This window comes from Ictidomys tridecemlineatus, chromosome 7 (assembly GCF_052094955.1).
Source record: "Ictidomys tridecemlineatus isolate mIctTri1 chromosome 7, mIctTri1.hap1, whole genome shotgun sequence".
In the NCBI taxonomy this organism is placed as follows: Eukaryota; Metazoa; Chordata; class Mammalia; order Rodentia; family Sciuridae; genus Ictidomys; species Ictidomys tridecemlineatus.
Window position 1 is genome coordinate 166,619,777 of NC_135483.1, and position 16,215 is coordinate 166,635,991.

Below are 16,215 nucleotides of genomic sequence, written 5' to 3' on the forward strand. Positions count from 1 at the left end.
TGAATATGCTATTTTAATGTATTTGACTTTCAAAGTGTTTTGAAGAATCAATTTATAATAAACTTGATGTGTATGTGGTAAAATTGTAAGGGTGATATGCTACAACAAAAATCACTGTATAATTGAATACCTTTAGTATAGTACCAATTTATTTTTTTAAAATATATTTTTAGTCATTGACAGACCTTTATTTTTTTATATGCGGTGGTGAGAATCGAACCCAGTGCCTCACACATGCTAGGCAAGTGCTTTATCACTGAGCCACAACCCCAGCCCCCAATTTATTTTTATCCTCTTAGAGACATTGTTATAATCCATCATACTTCTTATTTATTATCTACATCAAAGTGTTTAAACTGGAATAACTGTCTTAGCTACATCTTTAATTAGAGACATAATATTCCATTCAAGTACCCTTCACTACAGGATCACAATCATCTAGCCTGGTTTCCTTGGTTTCACCCAGTTTTGTAGATGCATCTAAACTTATGGTGGTAACACGAGTTTTTTGCACTTTAAACATGTCTTCAGTAATTGAGCTCCTAACATTAACATTGGGTGTGTAGTGTTTTGTTTTTGTGGTACTTGGTATGCTCTGCAAGCATTAATACTACTAAGCTGTGTACTTAGCCCTTGTTTTGTTTTTTGATAGAAAATATTCTTTGCAACATATCCAAGAAAGCAACTTAGTTTAGTTCCAGGCATATTGCTTCCTAATCCTTATCTGAAATAAAGTTAAATGAAGTGAGAATATTTTTTCAGTTAATACTAGTGAGATATTCGTATAGTTGATACTACCTAGTACATATCTAGAACAATGGAATATTTGATGTCCAAAATCTCAGGAAATGGGGGATAGATTGATGTGTGTAAATACTTGTTTTTATATATGAATCACTTGGGGAATGCTAATGAATACACAGTAGAAATACCATCTCAGGCAAATAAGTTTAAGTTAAGCTTAACCTTCACTTTGTCATAGGCATCACAAATCTGCCTCAGAGTCAAATGAAACGTTAGAATTTTCAGGGAATTTATACAAGATTACATAATTCTGCATCATTTGAGGATTTTTAAATTTATTACTCTAGCTATAATAGGCTATGTCTTTTATTTAATACATGGAATGTACATATCTGGTAGTGCTTTATTAGTGACTATTTGTTTTTGGTAGGTTCTCTTTTGAATTTGGCTAAGCATGCAGCTTCTACAGTTCAGATTCTTGGAGCTGAAAAGGCACTCTTCAGAGCCCTTAAATCTAGACGGGATACCCCTAAATATGGTCTTATTTATCATGCTTCACTTGTGGGCCAGTCAAGTCCCAAACACAAAGGGAAGGTAAGTTACAACTTTTCTGAAGTTAGGCCTTTTCCACCTATCTTCTATCTATTTTTATTTCTAAAAACACAAATTTCTCCTGTTATTATAGTGCACATTCAGTCTTTCTATTGTCTTTATTATTTAATTTTGTTTAAATTAAAAGCATTTGTGTGTACTGAAAGAAGATTAGAAGAAATTGTTATTGATCCATCTGTAGCCATTTTCTTTCATTATTATTTTTTTTCTAGGATTCACCTGTGGGTGATTCACAAGGATTTTGTAAGAAAGCCAGTCTAATATTTATGAACTTTTTTTTTTTTTTTAAGAGAGAGAGAATTTTAATATTCATTGTTTAGTTTTCGGCGGACACAGCATCTTAGTTTGTATGTGGTGCTGAGGATTGAACCCGGGCCACACGCATGCCAGACGAGCATGCTACCTCTTGAACCATATCCCCAGCCCCGCATTTATCAACTATTAAAACTAATAGCACATAGGCAGGCATGGTGGCACACATCTGTAATCCCAGCTACTCAGGAGGCTGAGTCAAGAGGATCCCATGTTCAAGGCCAGCAAATTAGAGAGACCCTGTCTCAAAATATGGGTTCCGGAGGTAGCTTAGTGGTATAGAGCACCCCTGGCTGGGTTCAGTCACCAGCACTGCCAAAATAATAATAATGGTAATAATAGTATGTACGTTTCTGTTTTACAGATATTGAAAACAGACTTAAAAAATTAAGTACTTTCAGTGTTTAAGAATTCCTATTTAACAGAAATAACTAAAAATTTTTTTTTCTTTTTTAGAGGGGTAATTTTTTTTAATACTTATTGTTTCAGTGGACACAACTTTGTTTTATTTTTTTATGTGGTGCTGATGATTGAACCCAGCTCCCCGCGCATGCCATGCGAGTGCGCCACCGCCCGAGCCACATCTCCAGCCCCAGAAACTAGTTAACTAAAGTTTTATAAACATAAGAGCACAGTAATGGAAATAAAGTGTTCAATATGTCAGTTTAAAGAAGTACCCACGATAGTTAAGACTATTATGAGAGAAATGAATATAGTTGTTTTAGGGGACCTCTTAAGGCATTGAAATAGTATCACTGTGTGAAACTAAAGATAGACATTGGAAGATTAGTTTGAGGTTACTTTATATTATGTCATTTTTGGTACTGGGGATTGAACTCAGGGGCATTCAAACACCGAACCACATCCCCAGCCCTATTTTTAATTTTATTTAGAGACAGAGTCTCACTGAATTGCTTAACACCTCACTTTTGCTGAAGCTGGCTTTTAACTTGTGATCCCCCTGCTTCAACCTCCCTAGCTGCTAGAATTACAGGCATGCACCATGCTTGGCTAGTTTGAGATAATTTTAAACATAAATTTGTTTAAACGTGTTTTTGTCCACCAAAGTATTGACAGTGATGTATAACCAGTAAGCCATTATACTGTAGCAAAGATGAAGAAATACAGTAGGTGATTTGAGTTGTATGACTTATAATACTTTTGATTTTGATCTTAAAATGAGGTCTAGCAGATGTAGTTCAGTGGTATAACTGCTAGCATAGCATACATAACGCCCTTGGTTTGAGTCCCCAGTACCCCCACCCCCTAAAAAAATCTAGAATGAATGGTAATATGCTCATTTGGTATAATTTTTCTCATGAACAAATTGCTGAGAATTTTACATCTGAGCTTGGGATATAGATTGATTGTTTCTAACTTTGTGTTTTATATTAGATTTCTCGAATGCTAGCAGCCAAAACCGTTTTGGCTATACGTTATGATGCATTTGGTGAAGACTCCAGTTCTGCAATGGGAGTTGAGAATAGAGCTAAATTAGAGGCCAGATTGAGAACCTTGGAGGATAGAGGGGTAAGTACCATATTCCACCAATTGCACCATGTTTCCTGTGGTTTGTTAATAAATAATGATAGTCTTATGAAACTGTTGTTTTGTGATCTACTTTAGTATGACATATATTTTTTGTACCTGCTGTTAAGTTTCTCTTATTTACCAAGAATTGATGTATTGAATCACATTTGTCATTAAGATATACTGTTCAGAGTAAAGAAAAATTATCAGATATTGCTGCCTGTTGGTCCACTGAACTTTCTAGACATAATGTATTAATCAGATATTATGCTTGGGAGCTGGGGATATAGCTCAGTTGGTAGAGTGCTTGCCTTGCATGCACAAGGCCCTGGGATCAAGCCTCAGCACCACAAAAAAAAAAAAAAAAAGATTTATGCTTGGAATTTCCTTAGTAATTTCCATTTTTCTTCTCAGATAAGAAAAATAAGTGGAACAGGAAAAGCGTTAGCAAAAACAGAAAAGTATGAACACAAAAGGTGAGTATATTTTAGGGGAATAGATGAACACATTGTTTATTTAAAAGTTAATTATCAACACCATGCACATACATGGCCCCCTTATATCCCCTAATTTATTTTATTTTATTTAATATAGGGTTTCACTAAGTTGCCCAGGGTCCAGGCTTTCCTCAACTTTGTAATCTATCTCAGCCATTCACATAAATGGGATTATAGGCATGCCTCACTACAACCAGCAACAGCAATTTTTCACTTATAAACTTAAGCACCTAATTAGCCCCCAATCTTTTTATGTAAAAAATTATATACATTTATCGTTTAAGTGTTGTTTTGCCAAGTATGTATATTATGAAATGGCTAAATTAAGCTAACATGCATTCGCTTACTTTTTTTTGTGGTAAGATACTTAAAATTTACTCTGCTATGTTTGACAGTCACTATGTTACACATCTTTTTTTTTTTTTCCTTCTCATTTAGTTTTTTTATACTCATTTCTATTTTTTTTTTATCTCCAGCGCTTTATATTTTTTATCTAATCACTTCTAATTTCTAGTTTCTAACTTCCAGATATTAGTACTAAATATTTTTCATATAAAATTCCTCTATGAATTATGCTATTTATACAAAAGAAAGTTTATCTAGGATTAATCTACAAAGGAAACTCTTAGAAAGTCAAAGATGGAAGATAAGTCTAAAAATGGTTCGTAGGCATGATGAAATACTCAGATCTCACTGTCAACAAGGTTTATGTATGGAGGGGTTCTTTGGTTATCATTTGGTTTAATGCTCCATATTCATCAGGTTGTGGTGATAGAAGTAGATTGATACAGCTATTTTGGAAAACAAAACATTATGACACTATGTATTAAGATCCTTCAAAGTGCTCCTAGTCAGTCATTAATCTCATTCTACTTTGAAGATTATTTTAGCTCTGTAAGAATTTTTTATTTTGATATTTTTAGTTGTAGAGGACACAATACTTTTATTAACTAGTTTATTTTTATATGGTGCTGAGGATCCAACCCAGGGCCTCACATGTACAAGGCACAACCCCAGTCTCATCTGTAAAAAAATTTTTAAAATATATTTTTAGATGCTGATGAACCTTTATTTTATTCATTTATTTATATGTGGTGCTAACAGTTGAACCCAGTGCCTCACACATGCTAGGTTATGCTATAATAATTGAACAGAGAAAGCAATATATAATTATGTATCTATTCATACATGTAGGTATTAAAATATACATGTTCAAAATTTTTTTCCTGTATACTTTGAAAAAGCCAAATGCATGCATTGTGGGCATTAACACTTTAATTGTAAATTTCTAAGTTGTTTACAATAGCTGCATGTTCTTTGTGGGAGTGGGATATTGGGGGTTGAACCTAGGGACCTTCAACCACAGGTCTACTCCCTCAGATCTTCTTTCTTTTTTTTTTAAAATAGGGTCTAGTTAAATTGCCTAGGAGATTTTAGACTTACAGTTCTCTTGCCTTAACCTCCCGTGAAGCTGGGATTACAAAAATGCAACCACCATGCCTAACTTTTAAGCAATCGTTCTGTATCTATCCCCTTTTATTCCTTTGCCCTGTGGGATATTGTGATGAAGATATCTGTATTAATTTTGGTTTTTATTTTATTTCTAGTGACATTCTCTTTTGTCTTGAATTATTTTAGTTACAGATATTTGTAGGGATTTTCTAAAATTCTTTTGTTCTTTCAGTGAAGTGAAGACTTATGATCCCTCTGGTGATTCCACACTTCCAACCTGTTCTAAAAAACGCAAAATAGAACAGGTAGACAAAGAGGGGGAAGTAACTGAAAAGAAAGCCAAGAAAGCCAAGATTAAAGTAAAAGGTTGGTTTAAAATTTTAAATGCCACTTATGCTATTATGATGATACACTCTTATACTTACTCTTACACTTAAAAATTACAGACTTTGTGAGTCTTGGAATAGTATCCACCTTTACCATTGAGTGAAAGCCAGTGGTGTTTCAATATGTCATTATGTTCCCTGCGAGTAAGTGGGATCATTAAAAGCATCAGATTTCATAGGAATGTGAGAACATAACTTCAAATACATATAATTATATGTTTAACTAGGTTTACCAAAATACTTAGTTTCTGCTATGTACATTATTTTAGCAATTAAGAATTTTTAAAAAAGAATAAAGTGATTTCTAAGTTGGATGTTAAGATATTTTTTAGTCATGAAAATGACTAAATGAAAGTACACTTTTTAACAGCAGTGGTTTTCTTTGTTACTTGGTTAATAAATTGGAATATTTGCATGCTAGGTAGCTATTATAGTGATATTTAATAAGTACTCACCAGACAACCAAACTGTCTTATGAAGTTGATTAAACCAGTGCCCCATTTGTTAGTTGCACCTGTTTATTGAGTTCTTGCTAGTCTAGAAAGAGTAAAACACAGTGTCTTTATTTATTTTTAATGTGGTACTAAGGATCAAACCCAGTGCCTCACAGTCAAGGCAAGCGCTGTACTACTGAGCTACAGCCCCAGCCCTTCAATTTGGTTTCTAAATGGCTTACTTGTTAAAAACATACTGTCATCAAGAATGGACACAGGCAATTATTTAAATTCCTTTTGTTTTCTCATTGAAAAATCAAGAAAATCTCTAAACTCATTGCTAGGATTTGAATCACTGAATTCTAAATTTTATCTCCCCACCTCACCAGTTTGGTTTGTTTTTTTTTTTAACAATAAGCTTTTCAAAATTAATGTGACTGGATCTTTGTGTATTCCTAATCTTTTGCCTGCAATTTTTCCCATGCTTTAAGTAGCAGTTTTTGTTATTTTGGCTGTAAACTTCAACTTTTTTCTTATAATCCAAATCTATTCTGGCATCAGATCTTCTCCGTTCTACTTTGAAAGTATATAATGGCCATAGAGGTAATACATACTTCACATTAGTTTTCTGGTGTTTTCTAAATTTCTACTCTTTGCTAACTATTCCAGCCACATTGACCTATTTGAAGTTTCTTAAATACCCCTCCCCAGATATTTGGAATCTTAACATTTTCTCTTCTTTCTCCTTGGAGTATTCCTTTCAGATATACCATCATTCATTTCCTTGTCTTGATGTTTGCCTGACCACTCTGTCTTAATGTCAATATGTAATTGCCCTTCTACATTCCCCTTCCTGTTTTATTTTTATCCTTAACACTAATTCCTATTGTATATAGTATTATTATTTGCTTTGTATTTTCATTCTCCCCCTAAAATAAAATTCATAATAGAGGCTTTAAATTCCAGTAACAATCCAGTAAGGTAAACATTTTTATTTATTTGTTTATTTGTTTTGGTTAGGGATTGAACCCAGGGTCACTTAACCGCTGAGCTATATAGAATATTTTCCCTGAGTTTCTGTGGCTGGCTTTGAAATTATCCTCTTCCTCAGCCTTCCCAGTCACTGGGATTATAGGAATGTGCTAATATCCATAAATTTTATGTATGTAGATAAGGAGTTTTATAGAGGAGCAAGCATTTAAAAAAATGATTTTCGTTGATGGGGATGTAAATAAAAAAGTCTTAACTGTATTTTTATTCAGGAGTCATAGGATAGAATACACAGAATCTGACTCCAGAACACACAATCTCTTAACCATTTCTTTTTTTTTATTTTTAATTTTATTCTTAAGTTTTAGGTGAGCACAATATCTTTATTTTAGATTTATTGGTGCTGAGGATCAAATCCAGTGCCTCGTGCATGCTAGGCAAGCACTTTACCACTGAGCCACAACCCCAGCCCATCTCTTAACCATTTCTAATGTAATTGCCTCCTCGACAGAACAGTGGCATTGGCAATCTGATAGCTTTTGTTTTAGTCCTAAGTTTTATATGTAACTGCATGATTAAGAGAGAAATATGTATCTCTGAGCTGTATCTGTATCATTTATAAAGTTTATGGCATTAGAAAAAGTAATCCTTGAAGGACATTTTCAATTACAAGATGGATATAAATATTGAATAGTTTACCAGAATGACCCAAAAAAAAAAAAAAACCAAGAAAATTTTGGGTGGATTGAAGTCTGGTTGAATGTTAATTGTTAGATCTTTGTACTTACCCAATTCAGTTGAAGAGGAGGAGGAAGAAGAAGTAGTACTAGTAGAAGAAGAGACATCTACCAAGAAGAAGAAGAAAAAGGATAAAAAGAAACACATTAAAGAAGAACCAGTTTCTGAGGAAGAGCCGTGTACCAGCACAGCAATTTCTGTATGTTTAAACAATTCCTGTTTTTTAACTAAACAGTACTGTCTCAGTGTGGGCAGGGTCTCCATATTTTAATCTCTTCTCTATCAGAAATGAGTAAGCATTTTAAAAAAAACGGTTTTCATTGATGGGGGAGTAAATAAAATTGTCTTATTGTATTTGTATTATTAATGCCCAGGTTTTTGTTTTCTTTGATAGACAGTCCTGCTAAGTTGCTTTGGGCCTCAAAGAGTTTCGAGGCTGGCTTTGAACTTGATATTCTGCCTCTCAGCCTTGCGAACTGCTGGGATTGCAGGCGTGTGCCACCGTTCTCATTTAAAGACCATTTTCCAAATTTACTTTCTTACTACAAAAAAGTTTGAGGAAGGAAGAAAACATGATTTACTTTTTTTTTTTTTTTTAAGTGCTCAGGATTGAACCCAGAGCCTTATGCCCATAAGGGAAGTGCTGGGCCACTGAGCCATACTCCAGGGTCATTTTTATATTTTAATCTTACTCCCAAATTTGTGTTTAAGGGACATCGTTCTATTTTATAAGAAAAGTTGTTCCTCATGCATACAATTGCAGCTCTTTCAAAAGCATTCTTGTTGCTTATTTCAGAGTCCAGAAAAAAAGAAGAAGAAGAAGAAGAAGAAAGACATTGAGGATTAATGGAAAAGGAAACAATTTTGGCACCTGGAAACATCATGCTTAAGTTTCGGTTGGGAGTATGCCAGAGATGCTCTCTAAAATAATCAAGGAGAGGTTGAATGAAACAGTGATTAATCATCTCTAGCTTTTCACACTTGTGTCTTTCTTTATGTCAACTCTTGTTAACCTTATTATGTCAACATTTGTTAGAGTCTTTGATATATAAATAAAAATATTTTCTTTGTATTTTAAGGCAGGTCTGTGATCTCTTGACATTTAAGTAGTGAGTCTTTGGTCTTTTCTATATTTTATTTGATATCTAGTGATTATTGTTTTGATCATTATAGTTGAAAAGTTGTTAATGGTTTGCTTAATTTGAAACAGTCTTTTGGAAGGCTATAATTATGATAAGATGCACCGATTTAAGTACCTCATTATTACTTTTTTGGACTATTTTTCATAACCCACCAACCCACCCACGCTCTGTATTTATTTAAATAAAGATTTGTTTCATGTTCAGATTTTAAACTAGGTGAGCAAACCATTTCAGGGTCTCTCCTAGAAAAAGGAAGAAACTGTTTGTAACTTACTAAAACACCCTGGTTCAATTTTCAGTACCAAAAAGAAAAACAATGTCACTTGGAAAACAGTTGGAGAGAAAAAAAATATCAGTAGAAATGAGGCATAAACTTACAAAAGAATGCTAGAGAAAGATCTTTACCTTTTTAAAATAGTACTTATTATGCCAACAGAAACCTGTTTTCTGTATCATCATGACAGTCATAAGTTTATCAAAGTATTATATCTTGCCTCTTTATATCCTGTGGACGTAATGCTGAAGTAAGATTCAATAAAAGCATTTGGCAGACCGAAGAAGCTAGAAGCTAGAGACTCTAGCTTTGATTTCTGCTTTTCTTGTGACCACAAGCAAGTCAATAACCCTACTTCAGATTCCTAGTTTGCTGTTAGCTTTAATAGTGTGATTATTTTGCTTTGAGAAAACAATGTCGTTTTGTGGTACGCAGTAGGATGTGTCCCAGATTATATGAGGCTTTTGTTTGTTTGTTTTGTTTTGTTTTGTTTTGTTTATGGTTTTTGGTACCAGGAATTGAACCCAGGGGTGCTCAACTGAGCCACATGCCCAGTCCTTTTTATATTTTATTCAGAGACAGGGTCTCGTTAAGTTTCTTGGGACCTTGCTAAGTTGCCAAGGGTGGCTTTGAACTCACATCCTCCTGCCTCAGCCTCCTGAGCTGCTGGAAATACAGGCATGTGCCACTACACCTGGCTGTTTTTAACACCTTTCATGAAAGTAATTCATTGATCTACCAAGAATGGTATATTAAAAAGCTTTTACATCTGAAAAAAGTTTAGACTGAGAATGCTAACTAAAAACTTCTAGTGGTTTTGAATTCTTCTCTACAGGCCTGAGGAAAGCCTTAAAGTCTGTCTCTCATGATCCTTAAATTTCAGCCTTTCTGTGTTAGGTGAAACTATAGGCTCATGCCACTGCACCCACCTATACCTAATTTTGATTAGCAAATTTGAATTATTTTCTATGAACCCACATAAAATAATCCTTTCTTAAAACATTTATTCTATGGCTAGGAATGTGGCTCAGTGGTAGAGAACTTGGTTGGCATACCAAAAAAAAAAAAGCTTGTAACTTGGTTCATCCTTTATCCCAACTCTACCACTAGAATGACAATGCAGTAAGGCCAAGTGTCTCAAACTTACTGATCTGAATCAAGTCTAGGTTAGCACCCATGACAGCATTTTTAGCAAGGTCTCAGGTAGTGTAAGTTGAAGGTGCACACAGTAGCCAAGTCTAGGGTAAATAATTTAAACTCATAGAACCTGTTTTTCTTTATCTGTAATTGGGTTGTTTAAAGGAGTGAGGTATTTGTGAAGAGTTAAAAAATTCCTTCTGCATTACTTGACATCTTCAGTAGAACTCTACTTACTATCAGCAATTGTTCCTGGCATAAAATAGGCTTTAATGTTCACTAATGAGTATATGGCTCATAGAAAAATTACTAATTTTATGTGTTTTATTCTGATTAAAGAATGCCCTTTCTGGTTTTTCTGCAGATGTCTTGAGAACAGCATGAACTTTAAAAAAAATAAATAAGAATTTTTTTTATTTATTTGTTTTCTCATGTGGTGCTAAGGATCAAAACTAGTGCCTCACCTGTGCTAGGCAAGTACTCTACCACTAAGCTACAATCCCAGTCCCCATTAACTTAATATTAAGGGCATAGGTGGTTGAGCCAGTATTTATTAAAGGTTTTTAATCTGCTTTATCCTATGGTAACTCATCACCAAAAGTCAAAACTTGTTAACTATTTTTTAAATATAACAACATTATAGGTACTTTTTTTTTCCCCCTCCTAGCACTGGGTATTGAACCCTGGGCTTTATGTGCATGGTGAACAACTGCTTGTAGATGCTAATTTATAGTAGATTTTGTTTTGTTTGGTACTGGGGATTAAATCTAGGTGTCCTTAACCACTCAGCCATATCCCTAGCCCTGTTTACTTTTTATTTTTGAGACAGGGTCTCACTAAGTTTCTTAGGGCCTCACTAAATTGCTAAGGCTGGCCTCATGGTGGCACACATCTGAAATGGCTGGATTATAGATGTGTCCTATCATGCCTGGTTTTAGTAAGTTTTTGTTCAAAAACATTTATTAAAGCAAATGTCAGAATGTACTAAAAGCTTTGGTAGGGATTAGAAATACCCGGAGGACATGGGGGTAGGGGAGGGTTTGAACTTAGGACCTCACACTTGCTAATCATATGCCTTACCATTGAACTACAACCCCAGATCTTTTTTTTTTTCTTCTTTGAGACAGGGTCTCAAAGTTGCCCAGGCTGGTCTTAATCTTGGATCATCCTGCTTCAGTCTCCCAAGTAGCTGGGATCACAGGTGTGGACCACCAAACCTGGCAAGAGTTTTCATTTTTGACAAATTCCAGCTGATGATGGTTAAGGGACAATACCTTTTCTAGGGGGTTTTCTTTCCATTATCTTACCTAGCTCTGCAGTTCTCCAAACTAGAACCTAATTTTATGGCCAAGATACCACCATCAGGCCTTAATTGAACTGTTTTGCTGTCAATTGTTCAGAAGCACATTGGGACTGGGCACAATCTGACTAATGTTCTTCTTACATAGTTAAAGAAAACTTGGAATTATTGTTTCCTGTCTATTAGAATTTAGTTTTTGAATTCCTGTTTCTGTGAGTGTTCTGTGTATATTTTGTATAAAATGAGGAAAAACCAGTTGTTTAAATTTGTGGGCTCATTTGAAACAGCACATAACAAACAGCAAAAAGCTCACATGTAATGCAAAATCATTTGAAAGAAACATTAGTGAGATAATAAACTTACGACTAGTCCCACAAATGTAAATGACTAAGCATATCCTTGACTTATTTTGGTTGATTATAAACAAGGACTGGTGCTTCATATTAGTTATGGTTTACATATTAGGTGTCCACCAAAAGCACATGTGAGACAATGCAATGATTGTGTTATGAGAGCCTTAACCCAATCAGTGAATTAATCCCCCACAGAGATTATCTGAGTGGTTACTAAGTGGGTAAGATATAGCTGAAGGAGGTGGGTCATTGGGGCTGTGCCTTTGATGTATATATTTTGTGAGCTTAGTCTTTCTGCTTTCTGGTGTGATGTTCCCAGCTGCTTTCCTCTGCCACACTCTTTGGCCATGATGTCCTGCCTTACCTTGGGCCCTGAGGAGTAGAGTCAGCCATCCATGGATTGAGACCTCTGAAACTGTGAGCCCCCAGATAAACATTTCCTCCTAATTGTTCTTATCAGGTCTTTTGGTCACAGCATCAAAAAAGCTGACTAAAACAATATTCAAGCACCTCTACTATTTAGTACTTTCCTTTGAAGTTTAGTTTTGGGATTTTGTTGTGATTTTGTTTGTTGCCATAAAGCTTCAGTGAATGCCTTTTGTGCATTTATCATGTGCTTGTGTTTAAATAGGATAGGGCTGGGGTTGTAGTTCAGTTGTACAGTGTTTGCCTAGCATGCATTAAGGCCTAACTTCCATGTCCAGCACTGCAAATTTTTTAGATGTAAAATTATTGTGACAAAGGGAATAGATAAGTGTAAAATAGTGACAGTTTGCTCAAAACGTAGCAGTAATTTTCAGTCCAACCAACAATATTAGAAAGCCACTATTTCAGAAACTCTTTTTAAAAAGAGAGTTGTCCCACCTACTCATGACACACTTTTAGACACAGCAGCATTTTTTTTTAAAATGGTATTTTAATCAAATGGTTTTAACCTGGATAATGTCCTCTTAAAATTCTGTAGTCTAAGATGGATAAGAAAATTCTACTCTATCAGTACAACATTGAAATCATACTGAAGCTCATACACTCCCACTCAGCCTTAACTACAAATCCAACGAGGGAATTTGTGACTAGAAAAAGGTATCCCTTCAACACACTGTAATGCTGAAGTACCAGAAAGTTTTTGGGACTGTAAGTCAATGACTAGGAGGTGTCTGCCCCTGATTTTTTGGTTTTCTGCAGTGAACATCCTGCACTACTTTTAACAAGCTGTAATTCTGGTCCACCATCACTTAATTGGAAAATTCAAAATAATAAGCCTAAAAGGATAATTAACATTTTATTGATTACTACTCTGTATCCAGCATTCCTCAAGCCCTTTAATTAACTTAAGTCTAACAACCCTTTCTAACAGATTCTATCATCTTGCCTGCTTACACATGAGGAAATTGATAACATGTTAAGGAACTTGGTTGATGCCATTTAAATCATTGGGAACAATGGGGTATGGGAATATTGAAGGCATTCTGCCTCTAAGGCCAATGGCCAGTGATTCTGAAAAATGCAAGCTACTCTATGTTGGAACATTTTTCTTAGTAGCCTAAAGAGAATCCTATAATTTCAAAATAAATAAATTGTTTGGTTTTAGAAATAAATTGTGTGGGCTACCCTTGCAGAGACAGGTTGAAATAGCTGTCACCAGAGCTTTTTCATTGAACCTGAGGATCCCAATGCTGGTATTTTCTATTCTGTGATTTAAACCAAACCCAAAGACCTAGCAGGCCACCAATCAATAGCTTTGGATGTAGTTCCCAAGAACTGACCTAGTGTGTTTGTACACCTGAGGTTCCACCGGTCAAGTCAGCCATTACAATATCAAGTCCTATATCATAGCAGAAAATGGCAGCCTTCAGAGTTGGAAGACACACTATTATTAGCATAGCTTTGTTGACATCCCTTATAAAAGTGACCAAATTGAACAAACACTACAACCCCTGATTATGTAGATGTCGAGATACTTAAGAATTACGAGTAGAAATGAAACAATGGAAAATGACAATAAGTTCCTCAAAAATTTGATGTGTCTATTAGTACCAGCAGAGGAGAATAGGAGATTTTAGAGGCCAAAGGAATCCGATTGTCTAGTACAGCTCTATTGCTGCAAATGAAGATTTTGGTCTGAAAGAGACTTTCACCACACTATACCCAGTGTGCTGGCATATTCCAAGGATTTTAGGTTTGCGCTTTTCTTTTAGCAATATGGAGAAAATAGTTTCTCTTATAAAAAGTGTTGGCTGGGCATGGTGGTACATTCCCGTAATTCTAGCAATTTGGGAAGGGTGAGGCAGGATTGCAAGTTTGAGGCCAGCCTGGGCAACCTAGTGAGAACCTATCTCAAAATAAAAGGGCCTTGGAGATGTAGCTCAGTGGTACAGAGCTTTCCAGTCTGTGAGAAGCCCTGAGACCAATCCCCAATATATATATATTTTTTTTACACATTTAATTGAACATTTGAACCCATCTATCGGAATCACAGAAAGCAATCAGATCAGAATATGTAACATTAAATTGGGGGCAGGCTACAAAAGAATTTCATTATGATTGCTTCTTGAGAATTAAGGGAGGTGTGGAGGATATAGGACTACTGGTTTCGTTATGTCGTTATTAGTGTATGTATTGCTTAGAAAAAAAAGTAATAATAATAATTTTTTTTTCGGTATTGGTGATTGAACCCAGGATCTCACAAAAGGTAAGCAAGTACTCTACTGCAGAACTATATCCTCAGTCCTTTTTAAATTTTATTTCGAGACTGTCTTCCTAAATTGTCCAGGCTGGCCTCAAACTTGCCATTTTACTGCCTCAGCATCCTGAATAGCTGGGATTAACAGGTTTGCACCACCTCACCCATCCTGAATTCAAATTAAGAAAAAAAAAATATTTAAAAAGAAATACATGTGGAAGAGGGCCTTTTCTATATCAGGTGGGCAAAGTACAATCTGAGGTCCAAATCTAGGCAAAGTTTTACAAATAAATTTTTAATACTACATAGCCATGCCCATTCATTTCAGAAGTATCTATAGCTATATGGCTTTTGTTTCCACAGCAGAATTTAGTATTTATGAAGACATATAGCTCATAAAGCCTAAAGTCTTTACTATATGGTCCTTTACAGGGAAGATTTTCTGACTCCTGCTTTGGATTAAAATGGAACTTGACAGAGTCAAATGCAATGTGTGAACCTTTATTTACTCTGGTTCCAAAAAACAAAAGCTTGGAGACAGGCAAGTTTTTTGTTGTTGTTGTTGTTTTTGTTTTAAAAATTTTTAACTTGTAGATAGACATGATACCTTTATTTTTTTTTAATTTATGTGGTGCTAGGGATCAGACCCAGTGCCTCATGCATGCTAGGCAAGTGCTCTACCACTGAGGTACAACACCAGCATGAGACAGGGAAATTTTAATGTAAACCATGTTGATTGATTTCACAGAAAATCAATGGTTAGTTAACTTGTTTTGTATGTGGTAATGGTACTGTGGCAATTGGGAGAATGTCCTTAGTTTTTAAAGATGCATTCTGTTGGAGAGAAATACCCTGTTGTCAATCATTTATTTTCTAGTGGTTTAACAAAATTGATGAATATGTAAATAGATGAAGCAAATATGGTAAGCAACCTGTATTCCCAGTGGCTCAGGAGGCTCAGATAGGATCATGAGTTCAAAACCAGCCTCAGCAAAAGAAAGGCGCTAAGCAATTCAGTGAGACCCTTTCTCTAAATAAAAAATAGGGCTGAGGATGTAGCTCAGTGGTTGAGAGCCCCCAAGTTTAATCCCCAGTACCCCCCAAAAAATAGAAAACAATTGTTGAAATATGTGGCATTTGGGTACATGGAATTCATACTATTCATTTTTTCTGTATGCTTTATTAATAAAATCTGATTTTAAAAAGCAAGAACATGGTATTTATTTTGCTTTAATTCTAAGTTCTTTGAAAACTTCCAAGGTCTTTATGACATTCTTGGCCAACAAGTATTTGGGACACTCACTGTGGGCCAGGCATTCATTAGATAGCAGGGAGAACTTGAACAGAAATTGCAGCAGCTTCTGCCTATAGGGAGTTCCCAGAATGAACCTCAGACCTACAGCCCTCCTAATGAGAAGACATGTTCTCTTTTAAGTCCCTTCTTGAGGAAGGGGGAAAGCAGGGAAGCAGCAGATAGAGATCTCAAGTAAAGATGAGAATTATGAAATTTTGCAAAGCAGACAAATGCTATGAAGTGTAAATTGTGTTATGGAAAAGAAACCATCCTTCTCCCCTCTCTTCTAGCCACAAGATACTACACATTTAAAATTACAAAGCAGCAGAGAGAGCAG

General features: G+C 35.2%; 1 protein-coding gene across 3 annotated transcripts in view; it reads left to right on the forward strand.

Moving 5' to 3' along the window:
- Nop58 (NOP58 ribonucleoprotein) overlaps positions 1 to 8,773 on the forward strand; it is a 29,582-nt gene extending 20,809 nt beyond the window's left edge. For all 3 annotated transcript variants that reach the window (XM_013364600.3, XM_040294721.2, XM_078017871.1), the window contains 6 exons: positions 1,175 to 1,338; positions 3,064 to 3,198; positions 3,613 to 3,674; positions 5,380 to 5,513; positions 7,755 to 7,894; positions 8,492 to 8,773. In XM_013364600.3, the coding sequence (XP_013220054.1) occupies positions 1,175 to 1,338; positions 3,064 to 3,198; positions 3,613 to 3,674; positions 5,380 to 5,513; positions 7,755 to 7,894; positions 8,492 to 8,542 (686 nt within the window). In that variant the 3' untranslated portion in view covers positions 8,543 to 8,773. The remainder of the gene's footprint in view (positions 1 to 1,174; positions 1,339 to 3,063; positions 3,199 to 3,612; positions 3,675 to 5,379; positions 5,514 to 7,754; positions 7,895 to 8,491) is intronic.
- Positions 8,774 to 16,215: the final 7,442 nt, after the last annotated feature.